The sequence below is a fragment of the Podarcis liolepis genome (genome assembly GCF_965112155.1).
Source record: "Podarcis liolepis genome assembly, chromosome: 3".
Taxonomy (NCBI): Eukaryota; Metazoa; Chordata; class Lepidosauria; order Squamata; family Lacertidae; genus Podarcis; species Podarcis liolepis.
The window spans coordinates 87,343,024-87,361,750 of NC_139557.1; the positions used below are offsets into that span (position 1 = coordinate 87,343,024).

At 39.8% G+C, this 18,727-nt stretch overlaps 1 protein-coding gene across 3 annotated transcripts in view; it reads left to right on the forward strand.

Moving 5' to 3' along the window:
- Window positions 1-18,727, forward strand: part of DNAH8 (dynein axonemal heavy chain 8) — a 146,196-nt gene that overhangs the window by 91,583 nt on the left and 35,886 nt on the right. For all 3 annotated transcript variants that reach the window (XM_083497165.1, XM_083497167.1, XM_083497166.1), the window contains 15 exons: window positions 1,355-1,518; window positions 1,852-2,044; window positions 3,699-3,821; window positions 5,037-5,167; window positions 6,617-6,770; window positions 7,743-7,907; window positions 8,534-8,760; window positions 9,339-9,457; window positions 10,066-10,169; window positions 10,776-10,952; window positions 11,487-11,654; window positions 12,573-12,785; window positions 14,230-14,367; window positions 16,805-16,932; window positions 18,012-18,183. In XM_083497165.1, the coding sequence (XP_083353291.1) occupies window positions 1,355-1,518; window positions 1,852-2,044; window positions 3,699-3,821; window positions 5,037-5,167; window positions 6,617-6,770; window positions 7,743-7,907; window positions 8,534-8,760; window positions 9,339-9,457; window positions 10,066-10,169; window positions 10,776-10,952; window positions 11,487-11,654; window positions 12,573-12,785; window positions 14,230-14,367; window positions 16,805-16,932; window positions 18,012-18,183 (2,376 nt within the window). The remainder of the gene's footprint in view (window positions 1-1,354; window positions 1,519-1,851; window positions 2,045-3,698; window positions 3,822-5,036; window positions 5,168-6,616; window positions 6,771-7,742; window positions 7,908-8,533; window positions 8,761-9,338; window positions 9,458-10,065; window positions 10,170-10,775; window positions 10,953-11,486; window positions 11,655-12,572; window positions 12,786-14,229; window positions 14,368-16,804; window positions 16,933-18,011; window positions 18,184-18,727) is intronic.

An 18,727-nucleotide genomic window follows, 5' to 3' on the forward strand; every position in this document is an offset into this window, starting at 1 on the left:
TCTTCAGCAGCAACAGGCATGGGTGGGGCCGGCTCCCTCTGGGCTATACTCCAGAGCCCTGTGGCCAAAAACCACCCCCTTACTCTTCTTGACCAGATATCCCAGGACTGGGCTGTGAGCTTTTCAAATGGGACATCATAAAAGTCCTGGAGCTCAGCCATCTCCTCCCCCAGTGCTCCCATTGGGGCTTTGAAGTACTCACGCGTACCAGCCAGCTTCAACGGAGAGGCTCCCAGTGTCCCTTTGCAGCACACAGCATTGCAGCCAGCCTCCCTGCTTTCTCCCAGGCAGAGCCTTAAAGCAGGACTTTTTCCTCCGGCAGCAAAAACAGCAGCTTCTCAGCACACAGCACTTCAAAGCTTTCTCTAATTGCAGTAACTGACGTCCATAACCTGATAACATGTGATTGATTTATTGCTCAGATAAATCAGATAAATTCTTGGCGTCCAGCCCGCTTCGGCTGCTCTCGTGGCCAGGCCCCAGACTTCAAAGGCCACATTCCGAGGTTCTGAGCAAAAACGCAGAGATCAGCAGCGGCAAGAGAAAGCTTCAAAAACTCCAGTGCTTGCTTCAGTGTGCTCAAATAAAGTCCACTCAGGATCTTAGCAGCTAAAAGCAGTTTTATTTACAGCAAACTATCCATTGTCGAACAGCATCGTGAAAACACGTCCACTCTCCTCAAAAGCGAAAGTAGAGAGAGAGAACAAAGACTTGAGAGACTCGGAACTGACGTGGAGTCTCCCCCCTCCCAACAGTAGGCAGGGCGTACACTCTGAGCTGTTTAACCCTGTAAGCTCAGGTTCCCTTCACAAACAGCACATGAAGGGACACAAATGGTTCTTTCTGATACATAAACAAGTGCATGTTCACAGTGTTTATTGCTTGCTTCATTTCCTACTCCCTGCCAGAAGGATCTATGCTCCAGGTATCATTTATCCTGTGAATGCAGAGGTGAGGAGAACTCCACTAGATCCTGTCACAGCTCAAGATTCCAAGTGCCTCTGGCTCATTGGTGGTTGGTAGTTGGAGACCCATTGCGGTGTAGTGGTTATAGTGTTGTACTAAGACCCTGGAGACTAGGGTTCAAATCCCCACTCACCCGTGAAGCTCACAGAGTGACCCTGGGCCAATCAACAACTTTCAGCCTAACCTACCTCAGGATTGTTGCAAGGATAAAATTAGGTGGGGGAACCATGTATGCCACCATGAGGTAATGGAAGGAAATGTGAGGTCCATAATACAGTAAAATAAAGTCCCTTTATGAGGTTTGCCATTTAAAAAACAAACCAAACCTGTAGACCTCAGTGCAGGCCCTGTTTTATTTTTTATACCCGTTCATATGCTTTTGCGTTAGGTGAAAATGTTGCCCACACCATCCAAATTTCATTACATCTTCAATCTGAGAGATCTTTCCAGAATTTGGCAAGGAATGTTAACTATAAAATCAGAAGAATGTACGGACCTCAGGACTCTCCTGTCGCTATTTAAACATGAATGCACGAGAGTAATTGCTGACAGGTATGATCATTATATTATTTACTGAAGAATTACAAACACTGAGATGAAGTCATGCCAGTGTGACATTGTGTTCAGCCATCTTGATTCAGAATGGCTCCCAGCACCCAAGCAGTGATGGAGCCTTTCACCCCCACCTTGGGAACCCTTGTGCTGAGTTTGGTGACACTATCTGAAGAGGCTGCTGAACCTATAGAGGAGAAACAGTTTCCCAAAATATATAGTAGATCTAGTCCACAGCTGAGGGACACCCACACCCACATAAATCTTTTGCCATCTTTTCACTCTTCTACAGTGGAAACTTTCTATTCATCATACCTGAATTGTGTCTTCTAGATTTGTTTGCGAAGAAGATGAAGCTTGGTTTGAAAGAAACTTTTCTAGAGTTATTGAAGAACATGTAGATTCAGAACTGGTACCAATAATTGAAGAAGAACCATATCTTGTTGATTTTTTACGGGATATGCCTGAGCCAACTGGTGAAGAGCCTGAAGATTTTGTGTTTGAAGCACCAAAAATTTATGAATTGGTATTTATTTACTTAATTCCAAACACCTCCTTTATTGGGTTCCAACAATAGCATGCTCAGATCTATAATGGATACCTATACAAGAACGGCATGGAACTCTCAGGCCCCAGGATCAAATGCAGGCCTCCAAGCCTCTCTGTCCCCAAAGACTGTCCACAGGCCATGCCCCTTACTTACTGGCCCTGCTATGTGCTCTCCTGGAGTGCTTTAGCTATATGAATGTACTTGGACTGAATGCCTTTGGACTGTGGAAGGCTGACCATGAGTGAATGCAGCCTTAGGTCTGAAAAATGTTCCCTACTCTTGACTATAAATAATCCCAAATGTTGCTAATATTGTGGATTATTGCTAGAGGAAATTCAGAGTTAGAACCAGATGAATTGGGGGGTGGGGTGGAGACGAGAAAGATGTATTATGCTGCTTTTTTTATTTGCCTGTAATGCAACCAGGGTGAGGAAGGCAGGCAGGGGCAACACCAGGGCTTCCTGCACTCGGACTTTTTCCTCCTGCACCCACATAGGGCCAACAGACACCAACTGCCCTGCTGAAATGAAGAAGACGTTGTGGGACACAGGCAAAGACAAAGTCAGGGACTAATCCAGTCAGACTATTGCCCACCTGCCCCACTTAAACCAACTTACAACAGTTGCCCTGTGGGGAAGAATATGGGGACATGTTAGCTCCTTCCCAGTGAGGCTGGTTGTTTCATTTTGTAGCATGTGGTTCTGGGTGTTTTTGTTGCATTTCATAACAGGTTTTTAGCTGCTTTAAAGACTCTTGTTGAAAAGTGGGGTATAAGTCAAACTAAACAAATTGAGGTAGGTTGCTGTGTTGGTCTGCCATAGCCAAAACAAAATAAAAAAATCCTTCCAGTAGCACCTTAGAGACCAGCTAAGTTTGTTATTGGTATGAGCTTTTTATGCATGCACACGAAAGCTCATACCAATAACAAACTTAGTTGGTCTCTAAGGTGCTACTGGAAGGAATTTTTTTATTAAATAAATTGAGTAAAACTGGTGCTCTGTATGGTAGATAGCAGAATATTGTAGGTCAGGATAGGCAAGGCACTGGGAGCCACATCAAAAACAGATCATAAGCTTGTGGGTGACTGGTAGCTTTTCATATTCATTTGTGTTTGATTAACACAATTAATAAACATTATTTTCATAAGTATGGCTATAGGAAGTTGAACCTATTGCAGCAGTTGTCTGCAGGAGCAGTTGCCAAAACCATTTGCGTGTGTATTAGAAATGATCATACAAAAGAAGTAGAAAACTAAATCTAGAGGCAGTCCACTGTTATATGCAGCTACTGCTTGGGCTAAATAGCCCACCATTAGTGGAATAAACAACATAAACACTTATCAGATACGGAACTGCCCACGAGTTAAGTCAGTCCTGGGGAATACATATACCTACACCTCCCTGAAATTCGTTTTTGACAAATCCTATCTTGAGAAAAATAAGCTGATATCATATCATTTCTAGGATATGATCTGTGTAAATAAATAAAAAAAAATCTGGTAAACCCTTAAGGACATTTTTCAAATACATATGATTTTCTTTTATTCATATTTTTAAAAATGCTTTTACATTAATTTATTGAAACTATTTTTTTAGGGGGGAAAGCTATCCTTATTTTCTTCTTTTTTTAGATTCCATCTCTTGACTTCTTATCTGACAAACTGCAGTACTATCAGAAGCAGTATAATGAAGCTGTCAGAGGTGGATTCCTGGATTTGGTGTTTTTCAAAGATGCTATAACACATCTTGTTAAGGTCTGAATGCTTATTTAAAGTTATAGTCTTCATTTCATTTCCTGCACTGGTGGGAAGGGGGAGTCATGGCAGAGCAGAGTAGATCTTGGGGGAGCTCCAACCTAGCAATGTCTTTAGTCCTTCTCAACAGGTCAGCCCATTCTCCATAGTCAGAACTAAAGTCCAAAAGATTATGCCATTTTAGATTAAGTCAGCATATAGCATACAGCATATAGCTACACCAGATCCAAACTCCATTCAGGAGTGGAACATCATCCTTTTGCCTGCATAACTTACACCAGGTTGCCAGCTCATGTGACTGAGCTGAATGGGTTTAGGATTCAGCCTAAATCCCCACCTTTGGTCCTGTCCATGCTATTCCCCTGGAGTAGCCTTCATTCATGGCTTAAGAGCCACCAAGTTCAGCTCAACTGTCCAAGCCCCAGGTGAGCTGGGAGGAGGGATTTGGGTCAGCATACATGTGACCGAGTTGGGTCTTAAGCCAGAAACCAGCCAGGTGAGTTGGGGATCCACCACATCCTAACTTGCTCATCCCAGTTAGGATCGCGCCCTTATTTTATCGAAACATTATGAACTTCCTTTTATCAGTGTCTCGAGACATTTTTCAAAACTTGAAAGCAACAAGTAAATAACAAGCAACACAAATAAAACAAGCAACAAGTAGAAGAATAATTTTATAGTCAGATAGTTTAAAGGTAGTAAAACAGTTTTCAAAAGTCTGGGTGAATGGGGGGGGGGAGTTTTTGCAAGGAACTGAAAAGAAAACAAAGTTGTGCTCGGCTTGTACTGCTCTGGAAAAGGGCATTCTGTAACTGGAAAAGCCTTGAAGATGAAAGCTTCACCTTTGAAGGAGGTGGTATTTAAAGAAGGACATTGGCTGATTACCTCAAAAATGCAGTTGATGCTCTTTTTTTAAAAAAACAACAGCCCGCAGAAGCACCATATAAGAGAGAATTCTGTTGTCATTGGATATATATTTTTTGCAAAAATTACATGCCATATTAAAATATGCTGCCCTTGTATAAGTAGCGTCTATAGAATTGGTGGAGAGGGGTAGGGAATCTAGAATACTGGGAAGATTTATTAAACTATGCACCATTCGATGGTTCTTTTATAAAAACTTATTACAAAAATATTTTTGGATAATTATTTAACTTTGTTGACTTTGCATAATGAATTAAGTAGATAATCTCCCCCCCCTTTTTTGTAATGCAGATTTCACGAATAATTCGTACAGCATGTGGGAATGCTTTACTTGTAGGAGTCGGTGGTTCCGGAAAACAGAGTCTTTCCAGGCTAGCCTCTTTTATAGCTGGATATAAAATATTTCAGATAACTTTAACGCGGTGAGAAAAAATACATTTCAAATAAGTGGTTGATGATGTGCTGTTTTCCCTATATAATTAGAAGCTACTGTTTGTATATATACACCATTATATGAGAATAAAGAAGATGAAATTCATGGCTAGATGGCCATCATAAAGACAGCCTGGCATATCCATGTGTTCATGATGTCACTGATCCTGTGGCCTATGACAGTCATGGCCAAACTTGGCCCTCCAGATGTTTTGGAACTACAGTTCCCATCATTCCTGACCACTGGTCCTGTTAGCTAGGGATGATGGGAGTTGTAGTCCCAAAACATCTGGAGGGCCAAGTTTGGCCATGCCTGGTCTATGAGGATATAATGTAGACAATTTCGTTCTCAACAAAGTTCTATCAAAATTCATCAATTACTGAAGAGATTGATAATGTTGAAATAATGGTTTGGCTCCAGAAGTTCCCCTACATGTGTTGGGGTTTCCACTTTACCTAGTTATGGCCCCTCCATGCCCCATAGTATGCCGCTCTAAAGCCAGTGCAGATGGTACAATCAGGGTGGCACGTGGGGAGGCGGGAATGTTTACAGTTATGGCAGGGGGTGTTCTTGCTTTCCCCCATTCCTTCTTTTTTCTTATTTCAAAACACCTTTAAAGCCACTTTCGACTTCCCTGCTCTGAGAGGAATGGCAAAGTCACTAGCTTTCAAAATTGTTTTGAACCAAAAAAAGGGGGTGGGGAGGGAGAAAAATGGCAAGCACTCTGCTGCAGTTACTAGTCATTTTGAGGGTTGTTGAAGCTGAATTGTAGCCCTTGAAATGGCCACTCCCATTTGTCACTAGTGAATGAGGTGACGGCCTGACAAATCTGAGTTAACTAAGAAACATGGGGGACACAAACTAGAATTGTAGTCTCCCTTGATTCCGGCCAGAGGAATTTAAGGGTCTTGTGAAAGGTACATAGTTTTTTGATTTCTTGAAACGGCTTAAGTTGTTTTGCTGTTTGCTTCATTTTGAAATGTGTGTTTAAAATACATTTTTAAGAAGTAGCATGCTCACTATGCAATACAGTGGTACCTCGGGTTAAGTACTTAATTCGTTCCGGAGGTCCGTTCTTAACCTGAAACCTTTCTTAACCTGAAGCACCGCTTTAGCTAATGGGGCCTCCCGCTGCTGCCGCACCGCCGGAGCACGATTTCTGTTCTCATCCTGAAGCAAAGTTCTTAACCTGAGATACTATTTCTGGGTTAGCAGAGTCTGTAACCTGAAGCATATGTAACCTGAAGCGTATGTAACCCAAGGTACCAAGGTATATTTACACAAGGATGCCCCTCCTAAAAGGGGCAGTCTTTGCTCAGTTAGCTCTTGTTTCCCCTCTCTGCTGGCTTCAGTGATGTAGCCTACTTTTCCGAAGTTAGTGGGTGATGAATCAGTACTGCATGTTAAGCTTTCTGTCCTTTTCATTTTTGCTTCCTAGATCATACAATGTGAGCAATCTGACAGATGATCTAAAGCTTTTATACAGAGTTGCTGGTGCAGAAGGAAAAGGAATAACATTTATTTTCACAGATAACGAAATAAAAGATGAAGCGTTTCTTGAATTTCTTAATAACCTGCTTTCTTCTGGAGAGGTTAGCATTTCAGAGGCTTTTGCAGCTGTGTTGCTATGATGACTGTTAGATGTTTTGCTTGTCCTTCTATTTCAAAAGTTCAGGGTAGGTTTGACTGCAACTCACATCAGCTCCAACCAGCACGATCAGGTTGATAGTCAGGGATGCTAGAAGTCAACACCTGGGGGGTCCCACATGAGCTACTGCTAGCAGAGATGTAAATCTTGAAAAATATTTTTAAAAATAAAGTTACAATTCAGGGATCAATTTTAAATGAAATTATTAATTTATTTCTGGGATCATGCAGGTACTGGGCTGGGCATCAGCCCATGTCCCTTGACGAGGCAGGAGCAAAGAGACTTTTGGGAAGTGGGCTGAACCCAAACTAGTTTACAGGGATAAACTTTAAATGAAATTATTATTTTGTTCACCGTTGATTTTCTTAGTAATTTATGGGGTGGGCATGTAACTAGCCACAGACGTTCAGAATCTTGGCACATTGGCCGCTGTATTTCTTGGGGTCTATATTCTTGCATGTTTTCCATGGATTATATAAAAGTTGTGGAAATGTTATTATTTTTGTTGGAGTGAGAACTCTGTGGAATTTCATGCACTGTATGCACAATAATGTGTTGTACGCACAGGTCCTATCTTTGGCCCAACAACCAGATTTATGTGCACAAGGCCCTTTAAAAAAAAAGCTAAAATCCTGACAATCAGTTGCTCTGGAGAAGGAGCAGGGGGCTAGATTCATTTCCCTCTCCCCTGCGCACCCTTGCTCGCCAAACAAAGGCTCCAGATTCATGTTCCCAGCTGCTCTAAACATGGTCCATTGGATTAGAATACATCTCTTCAAGTAAGGAAAGAAGATAGTCTTTGGCCTGCATATCTTAACTATTAGACAGTTTTGGAAAGGAAACATAGACCTATAGTTTATAAAACTTACATTATAAATACATAAATGAATTTTCATTTTTCCTTGGCTCTGCTAAGATCTCCAATTTATTTGCTCGGGATGAAATGGATGAAATAACCCAAGGATTGATATCTGTAATGAAAAAAGAACTACCACGAGTTCCTCCAACTTTTGATAATCTTTATGAATATTTTATATCAAGATCGAGGAAAAATCTTCATGTTGTTCTCTGCTTTTCTCCAGTGAGTTTCCTTTAAAAATCGTATCTACTTTCCTTGGACATATTTGCTTATGATAATTCCTCCCCCATTCAAGACTATGTATTTAAATGTGAAAAATAATATTTTTATGGCAAATATATTCTTTAAAGACAAATCCTGCAAGTTTGGCTCAGCAGTCTAACTCATAGTAATTGTTCTACTAACAATTCCATTTCTGTATGTAGTCTACAAAACTGGAACCGGCAGCTATGTCCTATGTATGTTAATTTTGAAATTGGTGACGAGGAAGGCTCCATACTACCCTGTAGGGAAGGGAAAGTAGTTATGAAATGGCTTGCAGCTTAAGATATGGGACCTTAGATGCAAAAATGGTTCCCCCTTTTTTTTAATTGAAAAGTTTCAATTATGAAGAAATAAAGTGATGCAAAGAAAAGGAAAAAAGGAACAAACACAGAAATGTATTAGAATAATAATATCAAACTTATAAAAGATCGTATGAGTTAGGGTATTTTTCGTATATATTTACTCCCCCCTCCCCAGATGCAGAAATGTTTTTAAAATTCCAGATCTCAGCCTCTGCATTTAGTTGTGCATATGACTTATAAAATTAATTATTACAATATTATTATTTTTGTTATTCTTGGTAGGTTGGTGAAAAGTTCCGTGCGCGTTCTTTGAAATTTCCTGGCCTTATATCTGGCTGCACCATGGACTGGTTTACTCAGTGGCCCAAGGAAGCCCTTGTTGCTGTATCACATTATTTCCTGTCAGAGTTTAACATTGTCTGTTCTCCTGAAGTTAAAGCCCAAGTTGTGGAAACTATGGGCATCTTTCATGATCTAGTTTCAGAAAGCTGCGATAATTATTTCCAAAGGTAGCATTTGAAACATATGTAGTAATTCTTTAATGATAACATTTGGCACTGGAATATGTATTTTTTATAGATTATTTTATATACATATAATGTATTTTTTTAAAAAAAACCAAAAAAACAAAATTAGTTAAACCATTTTGGATTCGGTTGCTCAGTTATAACTGTTGTATGAAAGATGCAATATGTAAATTTTGTACTTTTATATGAAAATGTAAGTAACTTTTTCTGTTTTCAATTACGTTAAACTTTGGATTCCTCTTAATAAATATTTAACACTTGTTTGAGAAAACAGATAAGCTTAGAATCTAACTGCCCCTATACCTAGATATAACAGGAGATTATATCTAACATGGTTACTTGGGCTGCAGGGAGATGAGCAGTTATTTATTTCAAAGTCGCTATATCTTGAAATCAATTTTTATAACTGCAGCTCATTAACATGCATTACGATTACAGCTGAAAGTGAAATCTGTGGCTTTTGTCATTGACATAATTGTACTAGTGAAGATGAACATGGGTTTAGGATGGTATCTGATGATAACATGAGTATTTGATCCAATCCCCATTGCATGTTCCAGATACCGAAGAAGAGCTCATGTCACCCCCAAGTCTTACCTCTCTTTCATTAATGGCTACAAAGATGTTTATGCTGAAAAGCTAGCCAACATTAATGAACAAGCTGAGCGGATGCACATAGGTAAGATAAGATTACTCCAGCTCATTGCCCCTGCCAACAATCTCCTCTTCTCTCTCAGTCCTCCCAAGCCACACCCAAGCCAACTTCATTCAGCTGGGGCTCCTGACCCTTAGTGGAGTCTTTTCAGGGAACTGCTGGGCAGAGGAGGTGCAGAGGAGGAAAATCACCTGTCACCCTTCTGGATCCAGCTACACATATGCATGACTTGCCTCAGAAGTTTTCCACCTAAAGAAAAGTCTTCATGAGATTTCTCCATGCATTCTATATGAAGATAACAAATTTCCTTATAAAAATTAAAATTCTAGAAATTATTTTCCCTTTGACAAACCAAACTTAGACCCAGATTTTCCCAGGACATAGCTTTTTTTCTTTTTTGTACAGAAATGCCAATTTGTCTATAAAGACAGGTTTCACTTCTACTTTGGCAGCAAATAATGAATAGAGGGATAGAATAGCAGCCCAGTCCCTATGAAATCAACATTGCATATAATGTGGGTGGTAGCCAACTAAGTCATACTCAGAGTAAATTCATTGATTTCAATGACTCTATTGACTATTGCTCATCATAAATAACTTTTAATTATTCTGAATTTTGATGCCTTTTGTAGGTCTTTCTAAGCTGATGGAAGCTAGTGAATCTGTTGCTAAACTCTCCCAGGAATTGGCAGTGAAAGAGAAGGAACTGGCTCTGGCATCTGTAAAAGCAGATAAAGTAAGTTTTATACCAGAATACAGTATTTTATAAAGGAAAGTGACTGAGTTCACTGGTTTTGTCGTCCCCCGTCCCCCCAATGTTTTGAAAAGGAGAAATCTATCTTGTGTATGGCAACACTATCCTTGTCCCATTGCTGGACTGCTGAGTTAATTATATGTTGCCCCTGCTTGCTTTGCTTTCCGACCCCATCACCCCCACCACCCTACCACTCACCAAAGTCACCTCCTCACTTTTCCCTTACCAACTATGTAGGGAAAATGCTTTTAATAGGTTTTGTTTGCCTTCACTGATATTGTACTTGCTGCATGATTCCTGACTGGCTAGGATCGCCCATGTGCAATACAGGAATAATTGCCCTTACTCTAAGCTAGCATCGCTTGGCATCATTGATGTCAACACATTAATTAAATGTGTAAGGGCCAGATCCACCCACCCAACCCTGGGAGGCTAGGTGGGGATAAGCCCATTATGAGCTGGCTCACATGGATGTGGCTCATGAAGAGCTTGGGGAAGTAAAACCTTGAGTTCACCATTGCTAGCTCTCCTCCATTGCAAACTTCCAAACTGGATGACCCTGCTGCATGTTTTTAAACTTTATAATAGGTGCTAGCAGAAGTGACAGTAAGTGCTGAGGCATCAGCTAAAGTGAAAAATGAAGTTCAAGGTGTAAAAGACAAAGCACAGAAGATTGTAGACGAAATTGATTCAGAGAAAGTAGTAGCAGAGGCAAAGCTGGAGGCAGCTAGACCAGCATTAGAAGAAGCTGAAGCTGCTTTGAATGTGAGTGACGTTGTAATAGAATATTCACAGTTCTCTTGAAGCCACTATAAATGAAGAAATCAATCATACATGAATTGTGCAATATAGATAATGTACCATTGTCTGCCTGCCTGTGCTGCAAAGTACCTATCTTTGAAAGTGGAGGTGCAAAGCTAGAAAAGTTGTTAAACATTAACAAGGCTTGAAATAGTCTTTTATTTGTGCTATTTGGGTTGTTCTACATTGTTTCCTAATTTTTATTTCTTTCATTGCTGAATACCTTTCCTTATCTCAGATGCTCTGTGCACCATCTACGGCAGTTTTAGGAAATATACTGTAGTTTGTAAGTCTGTGCTGACTATAGCTTTCTGCAATCTGGTAAAACTGTGCTTCAGTTAAATTTCCGATGTCCCTGTTGGAAGCTGAGTGTCCCATTATTCCTCATTTTGTCTATTGCTTAGAGAAATGTGATGTTAAATTCAGGGTACTAAGTTTCCCCTGGGTCCATATAAAATTTGGCCCAAGCAATAAATGAATTTAATTTTCCCTTTGCAGACTATCAAACCGGCAGATATCGCAACGGTTCGAAAGCTTGCCAAGCCACCTCATCTTATCATGAGGATCATGGATTGCTGTTTGTTGCTATTTCAAAAGAAAATAGATTCAGTTACCATGGATCCAGAAAGGCCTTGTTTGAAACCATCTTGGAGCGAGTCACTGAAAGTAAATCCCATTCCGAAATGCTTTCAATACTGGGGGTGGGGGGGAATCAATGGCTTGGATCTAGTGGCGCTCTGGTTTAAGCCGAAGGCATTTCTATTTCCACAAAAGGGAGCTCCCAATTCTCCTGTGAGTGCAAGATGTGCTTAGACATGACATCACCTCTGCCTACCACTTGAAAGGAGCATTACATGCAATTTCACCTTGGTATTTCTTCTTGAAATCAACGACAGCTTATAAATTATATTGACAACAACAGCAGTTATTAAAAAGAGACATTTGGTGATGGTCTGATCTTGCCTGGAACCTGCAAGGGGGGGGGGGTCAGTGCTCTTGCTTGTGGGCTTCCCCTAACGAGCTGCTTGGGGACTGGGAGAATAGGATGATGGACTAGAATGAGCCATTGGCATGATCCAACAGGTTTGTTCTTATGTTCTTATATTTTTTATCAACAAAAGCATTATGCTGTTCTCCAGAATCTCACATAGAGCAACATACAATAAAGGACCTGAAGCTGATTAAGCAGGTTATCTGAGGTGGCCAGAAAATGTCCCATCCATTTGTTAAATTCATCAGAGTTTCTGACCACTGCATAACAGTTGTCCAATGAACACAACTCTTAAGACAAAGATGGATAACTTTAGGCCCTCCACGTGCTGTTGGAACTCTAACTCCCATCAGCCCCAGTCAGTATGACCAATGCCTAGAAGGATGGAAGCTGCGGCCCAGCATCTGGAGGGTCACAGTCTCCCCAAACCTAAAACAGTTACAGTAAACAGCCGGTCATTCGCTTCATTCCACTACTTTGGTAGAATTTAGAAACTAGGAAATTAAAGAAGAAATACAAATATACAAGGAATAATTACAATTGGGACAGTGATAGCAGAAAGTGCTTTACAGCTGTTGTTTGTTTATTTTCAGCTAATGAGTGGACCATTTCTGCAGAGTCTCCAGCAGTTTGCTAAAGATTCCATTAATGAAGAGACAGTAGAATTGCTACAGCCGTATTTTCAAATGGAAGATTATACTTTTGAGAATGGTAAAAAAGTCTGTGGTAATGTGGCGGGGCTGCTTTCTTGGACACTGGCCATGGCAACATTTTATGGCATAAACAGAGAAGTGCTGCCTCTTAAGGTAAATGGCAGGATTTGATTTGAAGTGCATTTCCATTTATTGAGAGGCAAAAGAAACCATGCAGAGTCTCTTTTGTCTACTTCTGCAGTGTTGGGTGTAATGGGACTAGAAACATGCCCCTCCCTCCTCTTCATATATGATATCACTAATCTTTAAATAATGTTTAAACTTCCCTTGAAATTCTGGCAGATGTTGTGTTTGTTTGGGAAACTCCAAATCTACCTTTAATTTTGTTTTAGTTGAATTTGTTGACAAATTATTTTAAAAAATTGAACAATACTTAAGTTTTACAGTTTGAAGCCTTGTACTATACAATATTGCAAGGAACACAATTAAATCATCTTTCTGAAGATGATGCCGCAATAATACTAATACTAATATATTTATCAGTATATGCTAACCATCTGACTGGGTTGCCCAAGCCACTTTGGGCGGCTCCAAACAAAAAGTAGTAAAAACGCAATGCAACATCACACACTGAAAACAATCCAGATTTGATTGACAGTATCATGCAGTGCTTTTCACCTGCCCACAAGAGTGGATTGCTTCTGTAACTCAAAGCAGGGTTTTTACTGTGGCTGTCCCTGTTTTGTGGAACAGCATTCCTGTTGAGATACGAGATGCAAAACCACTAATTGTACTTTCTGGGGGAAACGTAAGCCCTTCACTGTATTATTTTTGGTGCCTGCTAAATTTAAACAAGCCTACCCAGATATTTAGAATGTTGATGTATCTGCTTTTATTTTATTGTTGATCTTATTTTTTTAATGGTTTAAATTATTGTTGTTAACTTTATTAATCATTTTATTGTTATATTGCTTTTTAGTAACCATCTCTGAGGGTTTTTATAATCAAGCGGTATATAAATTTTATGAAATGAAATAAATAAGACATTTTTGTTCTGACAAGCCTTCCCAGCTGAATGAATACGTTTCTGCCATGATTGTCTACTGTGTAGCATGTATATGTTTTAATTCATTTGCTGTTCTTCTGAGCTGGTTTTTTTTAGCTGTTTTTATTATGTTTTGTACATCAACTTGAGAAATCTATGAGGAAGGTGAATAATAATAATAATAATAATAATAATAGGCACAAGACCCTGTGAGGAAATACTCAAAAAATTATTCAGACCAGCAAATACAGCCATTTACTATTCAAACAAAGCAAAAAGCAGAATATCTGGTTATAGATCTTTTCCTGTCGCAATGAGTTGTCATATTAGTTGCTCTATGCCAGGGAGAGGCAATTCAGACAAGTATTTCTTCAGACTGAATCCCTCTTTGGACAATTTTCCTTTAGACAGCTGCTTCATCTAGTTAGTCTTAGTGTTTTGTCTGTCTGTTTTTCATAGCTAAAAAAACAGCAACAAAAACCTTAGATGTAGTTATAGAAGACACAATGAATTTCTGGAAACATTGCCGCTTCATTCATTTTTCATTTTCAGGCGAACTTGGCAAAACAAGAAGGGCGTTTGAAAGTAGCAAATGCAGAATTAGCAATGGCTCAAGAATTATTAGATGAGAAGCAAGCAGAACTGGATAAAGTGCAAGCAAAGTTTGATGCAGCTATGAAGGAAAAGATGGTAAAACAAGAAAAAATGTTGCTTCACCAAAAAGATAATTTATGATGCTGATTTCCTAGCTGGCCACTGCCTTATCTTGAATTTCTTTCTGACATGGGTGTGGGACTGAAATGTTGCTTGTGGGCCTATTTAATAGTGTGCAGGAGAGACTATAGTTTTTGACCTTAATTGGCAGAAATGCAGTAGATAGATAGATAGATAGATAGATAGATAGATAGATAGATATGATAAATATTACACCAGCCTTTCCCAGCATGGTACTATCCTGATGTTTTGGACTACAACTCCTTTTTTAAAAAAATAATAATATTACTTTTCCAACAATTTAAACACAACACTAAAAAGAACAAAAAAAGAACAATACAATACAATACAATACAATACAATACAATACAATACAATACAATACAAAAACACTACATAACACTAACACATTAAACAATTTCAGTATCTTATCTTTCATTCACTTATTTCCACGACCTCATCACACCTCCCTTTTTGTATTCCACTTCTGTTGTTTCAGCAATTCCTTTCCATCTTCCTCTGTTTTCTATCCTATAATTATCTTAACACATTCTAACCTTATTTTTCCTTTAATATTCTATTAATCTATTTATACTTAATTCCTTATAACATTTCTACTAAAGCCATATAACTTCATTCCAACATTCTTCTAACATTCATTAATTTTACAGTATTTCTGTAAATAGTCTTTAAACTTTTTCCAGTCTTCTTCCACCGACTCTTCTCCCTGGTCTCAGATTCTGCCAGTCATTTCTGCCAGTTCCATATAGTCCATCAACTTCACCTGCCATTTGGACTACAACTCCTATGCCTCAGTAGCTGGGGTTGATGGGGGCTAATGGGAGTTGTAGTCCAAAGCATCTGGATGTTCTCCAGGTTGTGAAAGGTTGTATTACGCTGCTTAGTTGCACAGGTAACTCGTATCTTACAATTATTTCACTTACATAATCACAGCGTAAATGTGGGTTTTGAAGTCAAGCCAGCTCCCTCAGGAGCTGGGCTTAGGTAGCTGACATGCAAGAACACAGACCAGGTATAGCAGAGTCATTAGCATGACAAAAGATGAGATATTCAGCATTAGGCAAGAAAGCAGCAGGCTGCCAAGATTACAGGGGGCAGGCTATGCTCACTGGGAAAAATGTGCCTTTTAAAAAACTAGCCTTGAGGTAGCAGCAGTGGCATCGGGAGCCTGGGGACACCTGGAGCTGTGTGGGTGCCTCTCCATAAGGTGGGGCATCCGGGGGCAGGGTGCAGTGTGGGGCCAAGCTGCCGTATCCCTCCCAGGCGCCCTCCTGCTGGAGGGTGGCTGAGGGGGAGGCATCCGGCGCAGGGCTGGAGGGTGCTGCAGCTTGGGGTCCAGTGTGCCGCCCCAAAGGTAAGTGCCACCTGGTGTGCCCCACTCCTCCCACCTCTGCCTCCCTCCACTGCTGGGTATCACATGGATGGGGTGGAGTTATTTGGAGCAGGAGTTTCCTGGGAACAAGAGAGGAAGTAGGGAGAACACTTGCTGGGGGAGGAAGGACAACAGCCATTAGAGCTGGCTGGGAAGCAGGAACATAGGGATGGTGCTTAGGATAGCTGGGCTGCTATGAAGAACAAGATGCTCTTGAGATGACAGTGCTGCAAGATCTGCACCCCCTTCATCTAAACTCAGGTGTATATATGTGTATTTAAACCATATTTCTTAAAGGCGCTACAGCCTCTGTCACATGTTGATTCTAAACAGAAACACGGCCCTGGATGATCACCCAGAACCCCCTGAAATTTTGTGCCCCACTTGGCAGAGATTGGGGGGGGGTGCACACTCTTTATGTGTTTACAAGATGGTTCTTGAATGCAGTTCTAATGGATAAAAATGTACAATGGCTTATGATATTATACTTCTTATTAGATATTTATTTATACCCCAACTTTTCCCTCCTGTTTAGCTTGGCTTTCCTCCTGTTTAATGTATATCTGAAACTTAAAGGTGTAAAGTGACAACAGTACACCAAACTCTCTTTCCTCTTTTCATCTGACTGTGGTTTTGTGTTACTCAGTTTCACCGGGGTTGGATTAACCAGTTGAGACTGACATTGCGGGGATGATTACTGGCAATTATTTTGACCTAAAAGAAATGGGAAAATCCACCACCTGATGGGGCCTGGTGTCCCTGTTTGCTGAGGTTCCTGAGCTTATTGCTGCCTGCGGAAAACAGTAGTTGCTATGGTTTCTTTTCATCGACTCCCTTACAAATGCTGCAATTTTATTCTATCTCCCATCGAAACCTACCAGCTATTATGCCATAAATGACCTTGATAACACCATGTCATCTATTTTCAAGATATATGTTCATAATTTGTCCTAGAGCAGCATAGCTATTATGACGGTCATTTTGAAAAGTATAATGTGACACAACATTTCCTAATTTTAGGACCTCTTGAATGATGCAGAAATGTGTAGGAGAAAGATGCAGGCAGCTTCTGCGCTTATAGATGGCTTGAGTGGAGAGAAAATTAGATGGACCCAGCAAAGTAAAGAATTCCGAGCCCAGATAAACAGGTATGGTTTAGGACAAATAAAGGATCAAAATTCATTGAAAAATACTACTGGGCACCTATCAGTAGGCAGCCAGTTGTATCACACCCCAGTGAAATCTGAGGTACTTAATGTTATTCCACAATTAATCTAAAAGCGCTAATTTCAACTTCAAGTGAACGGAATTGATCAATATTTAATAGCTAGAATAAATACATTTTTTTCTTTCCCCTCTTCCTTTTTACTGGGGGTGGGGTGGGGTGATTGGATACATAAGCAGATTAGACCTTACACAATTGTCTCCCTTATAGTCTTTTAGCTTCCCTTCTTACTCAACATATCAGTGCCGCTGATCCCTATAGTTGTATAAGGAATAGTGCTGTTCCAGAGTCCAGTGAATTAGTTCACTGAAGCAAGTACAGTGGTACCTTGAGTCACAAACGCCCCAGGTTACAAACGCTTCAGGTTACAGACTCTGCTAACCTGGAAGAGTTACCTCGAGTTGAGAACTTTGCCCCAAGATGAGAACGGAAATTTTGTGTCTGCAGTGCAGTGGCAGCAAGAGGACCCATTAGCAAAAGCACGCCTCTAGTTAAGAACAGTTTCAGGTTAAGAACAGACCTCCGGAACGAATTAAGTTCATAACTAGAGATACCACTGTACTGAGTGATAGTGGAATCTTCAGTTACAGATAGGTAGCCGTGTTGGTCTGCCATAGTCAAAATAAAAAAATTCCTTCCAGTAGCACCTTAAAGACCAACTAAGTTAGTTCTTGGTATGAGCTTTCGTGTGCATGCACACAAAAGCTCATACCAAGAACTAACTTAGTTGGTCTTTAAGGTGCTACTGGAAGGAATTTTTTTATAGTGGAATCTTCATCCAGTTAAATAGCCAGTTGTGAGGGTTTTGAAATATCCATCTACTTCCCAGTTTAATACTTAAACGTAAAATAGACATCAAACTCACTCAATCCTGCTGTAATTATTTAAATGGTGTCTAGTGGTGTTCTTGTTTTATTTATTTTTCTAAGAAGCCTGTACCATGTTGTTTTTTAAAAAAATTAAATCTGAAAGAATACTAATGGAGATTCTGTATTTTTCTAGACTTGTGGGAGATGTTTTACTCTGCACAGGTTTTCTTTCCTATTGTGGCCCTTTCAACCAGATATTCAGGAATCTTTTGCTTAAAGATTTATGGGAGACAGAAATGAAAGTCAGGAAAATCCCTTTTACTGAAAATTTGAACCTCATTTCAATGTTGGTGGATCCTCCTACGGTAGGTCTTGCATCCTGTAAACGTTTTTTTGCTCTAAATTTATCCCTATTTACTGTTTATGAGGTAGAATCAAACCATTTGCATTTTTAGCTAGTCTGAACAATGCTTTTTCATTCATCATGTTCTAGAAAATTTGTGTGCTATGCTGTACTATAATGGCAGCAGGAACCAAGGTGGAAACAGTTCTAGCAAACAGCAACTTGTGGCGGGCCAAACCTTGGAGCAGCAACCATTTTTTATTCAGTTACTGTAAGAGTTCCATTGCGTTAAGTAATATCTGTTGATATTACTGAAATAATATAATTATGTTTTTATATTAACTATTAGAAAAGTTATGAGACAACATACACATAAAGGGACACATATGACCTCTTTCACAGAGATCCAACTAAAAATTTTTAAGTGGAGGAGTGATTTCTTTACATAAAATAAAGATTCAATTAACTCCTGTTACTTTTGTCTCTGTTATAAAAGGAAAGTGTTCAGTGTGGCATATAAGCTATACAAAGGGTTTTTATTTTATTTTATTCCATCGTGGACCTCG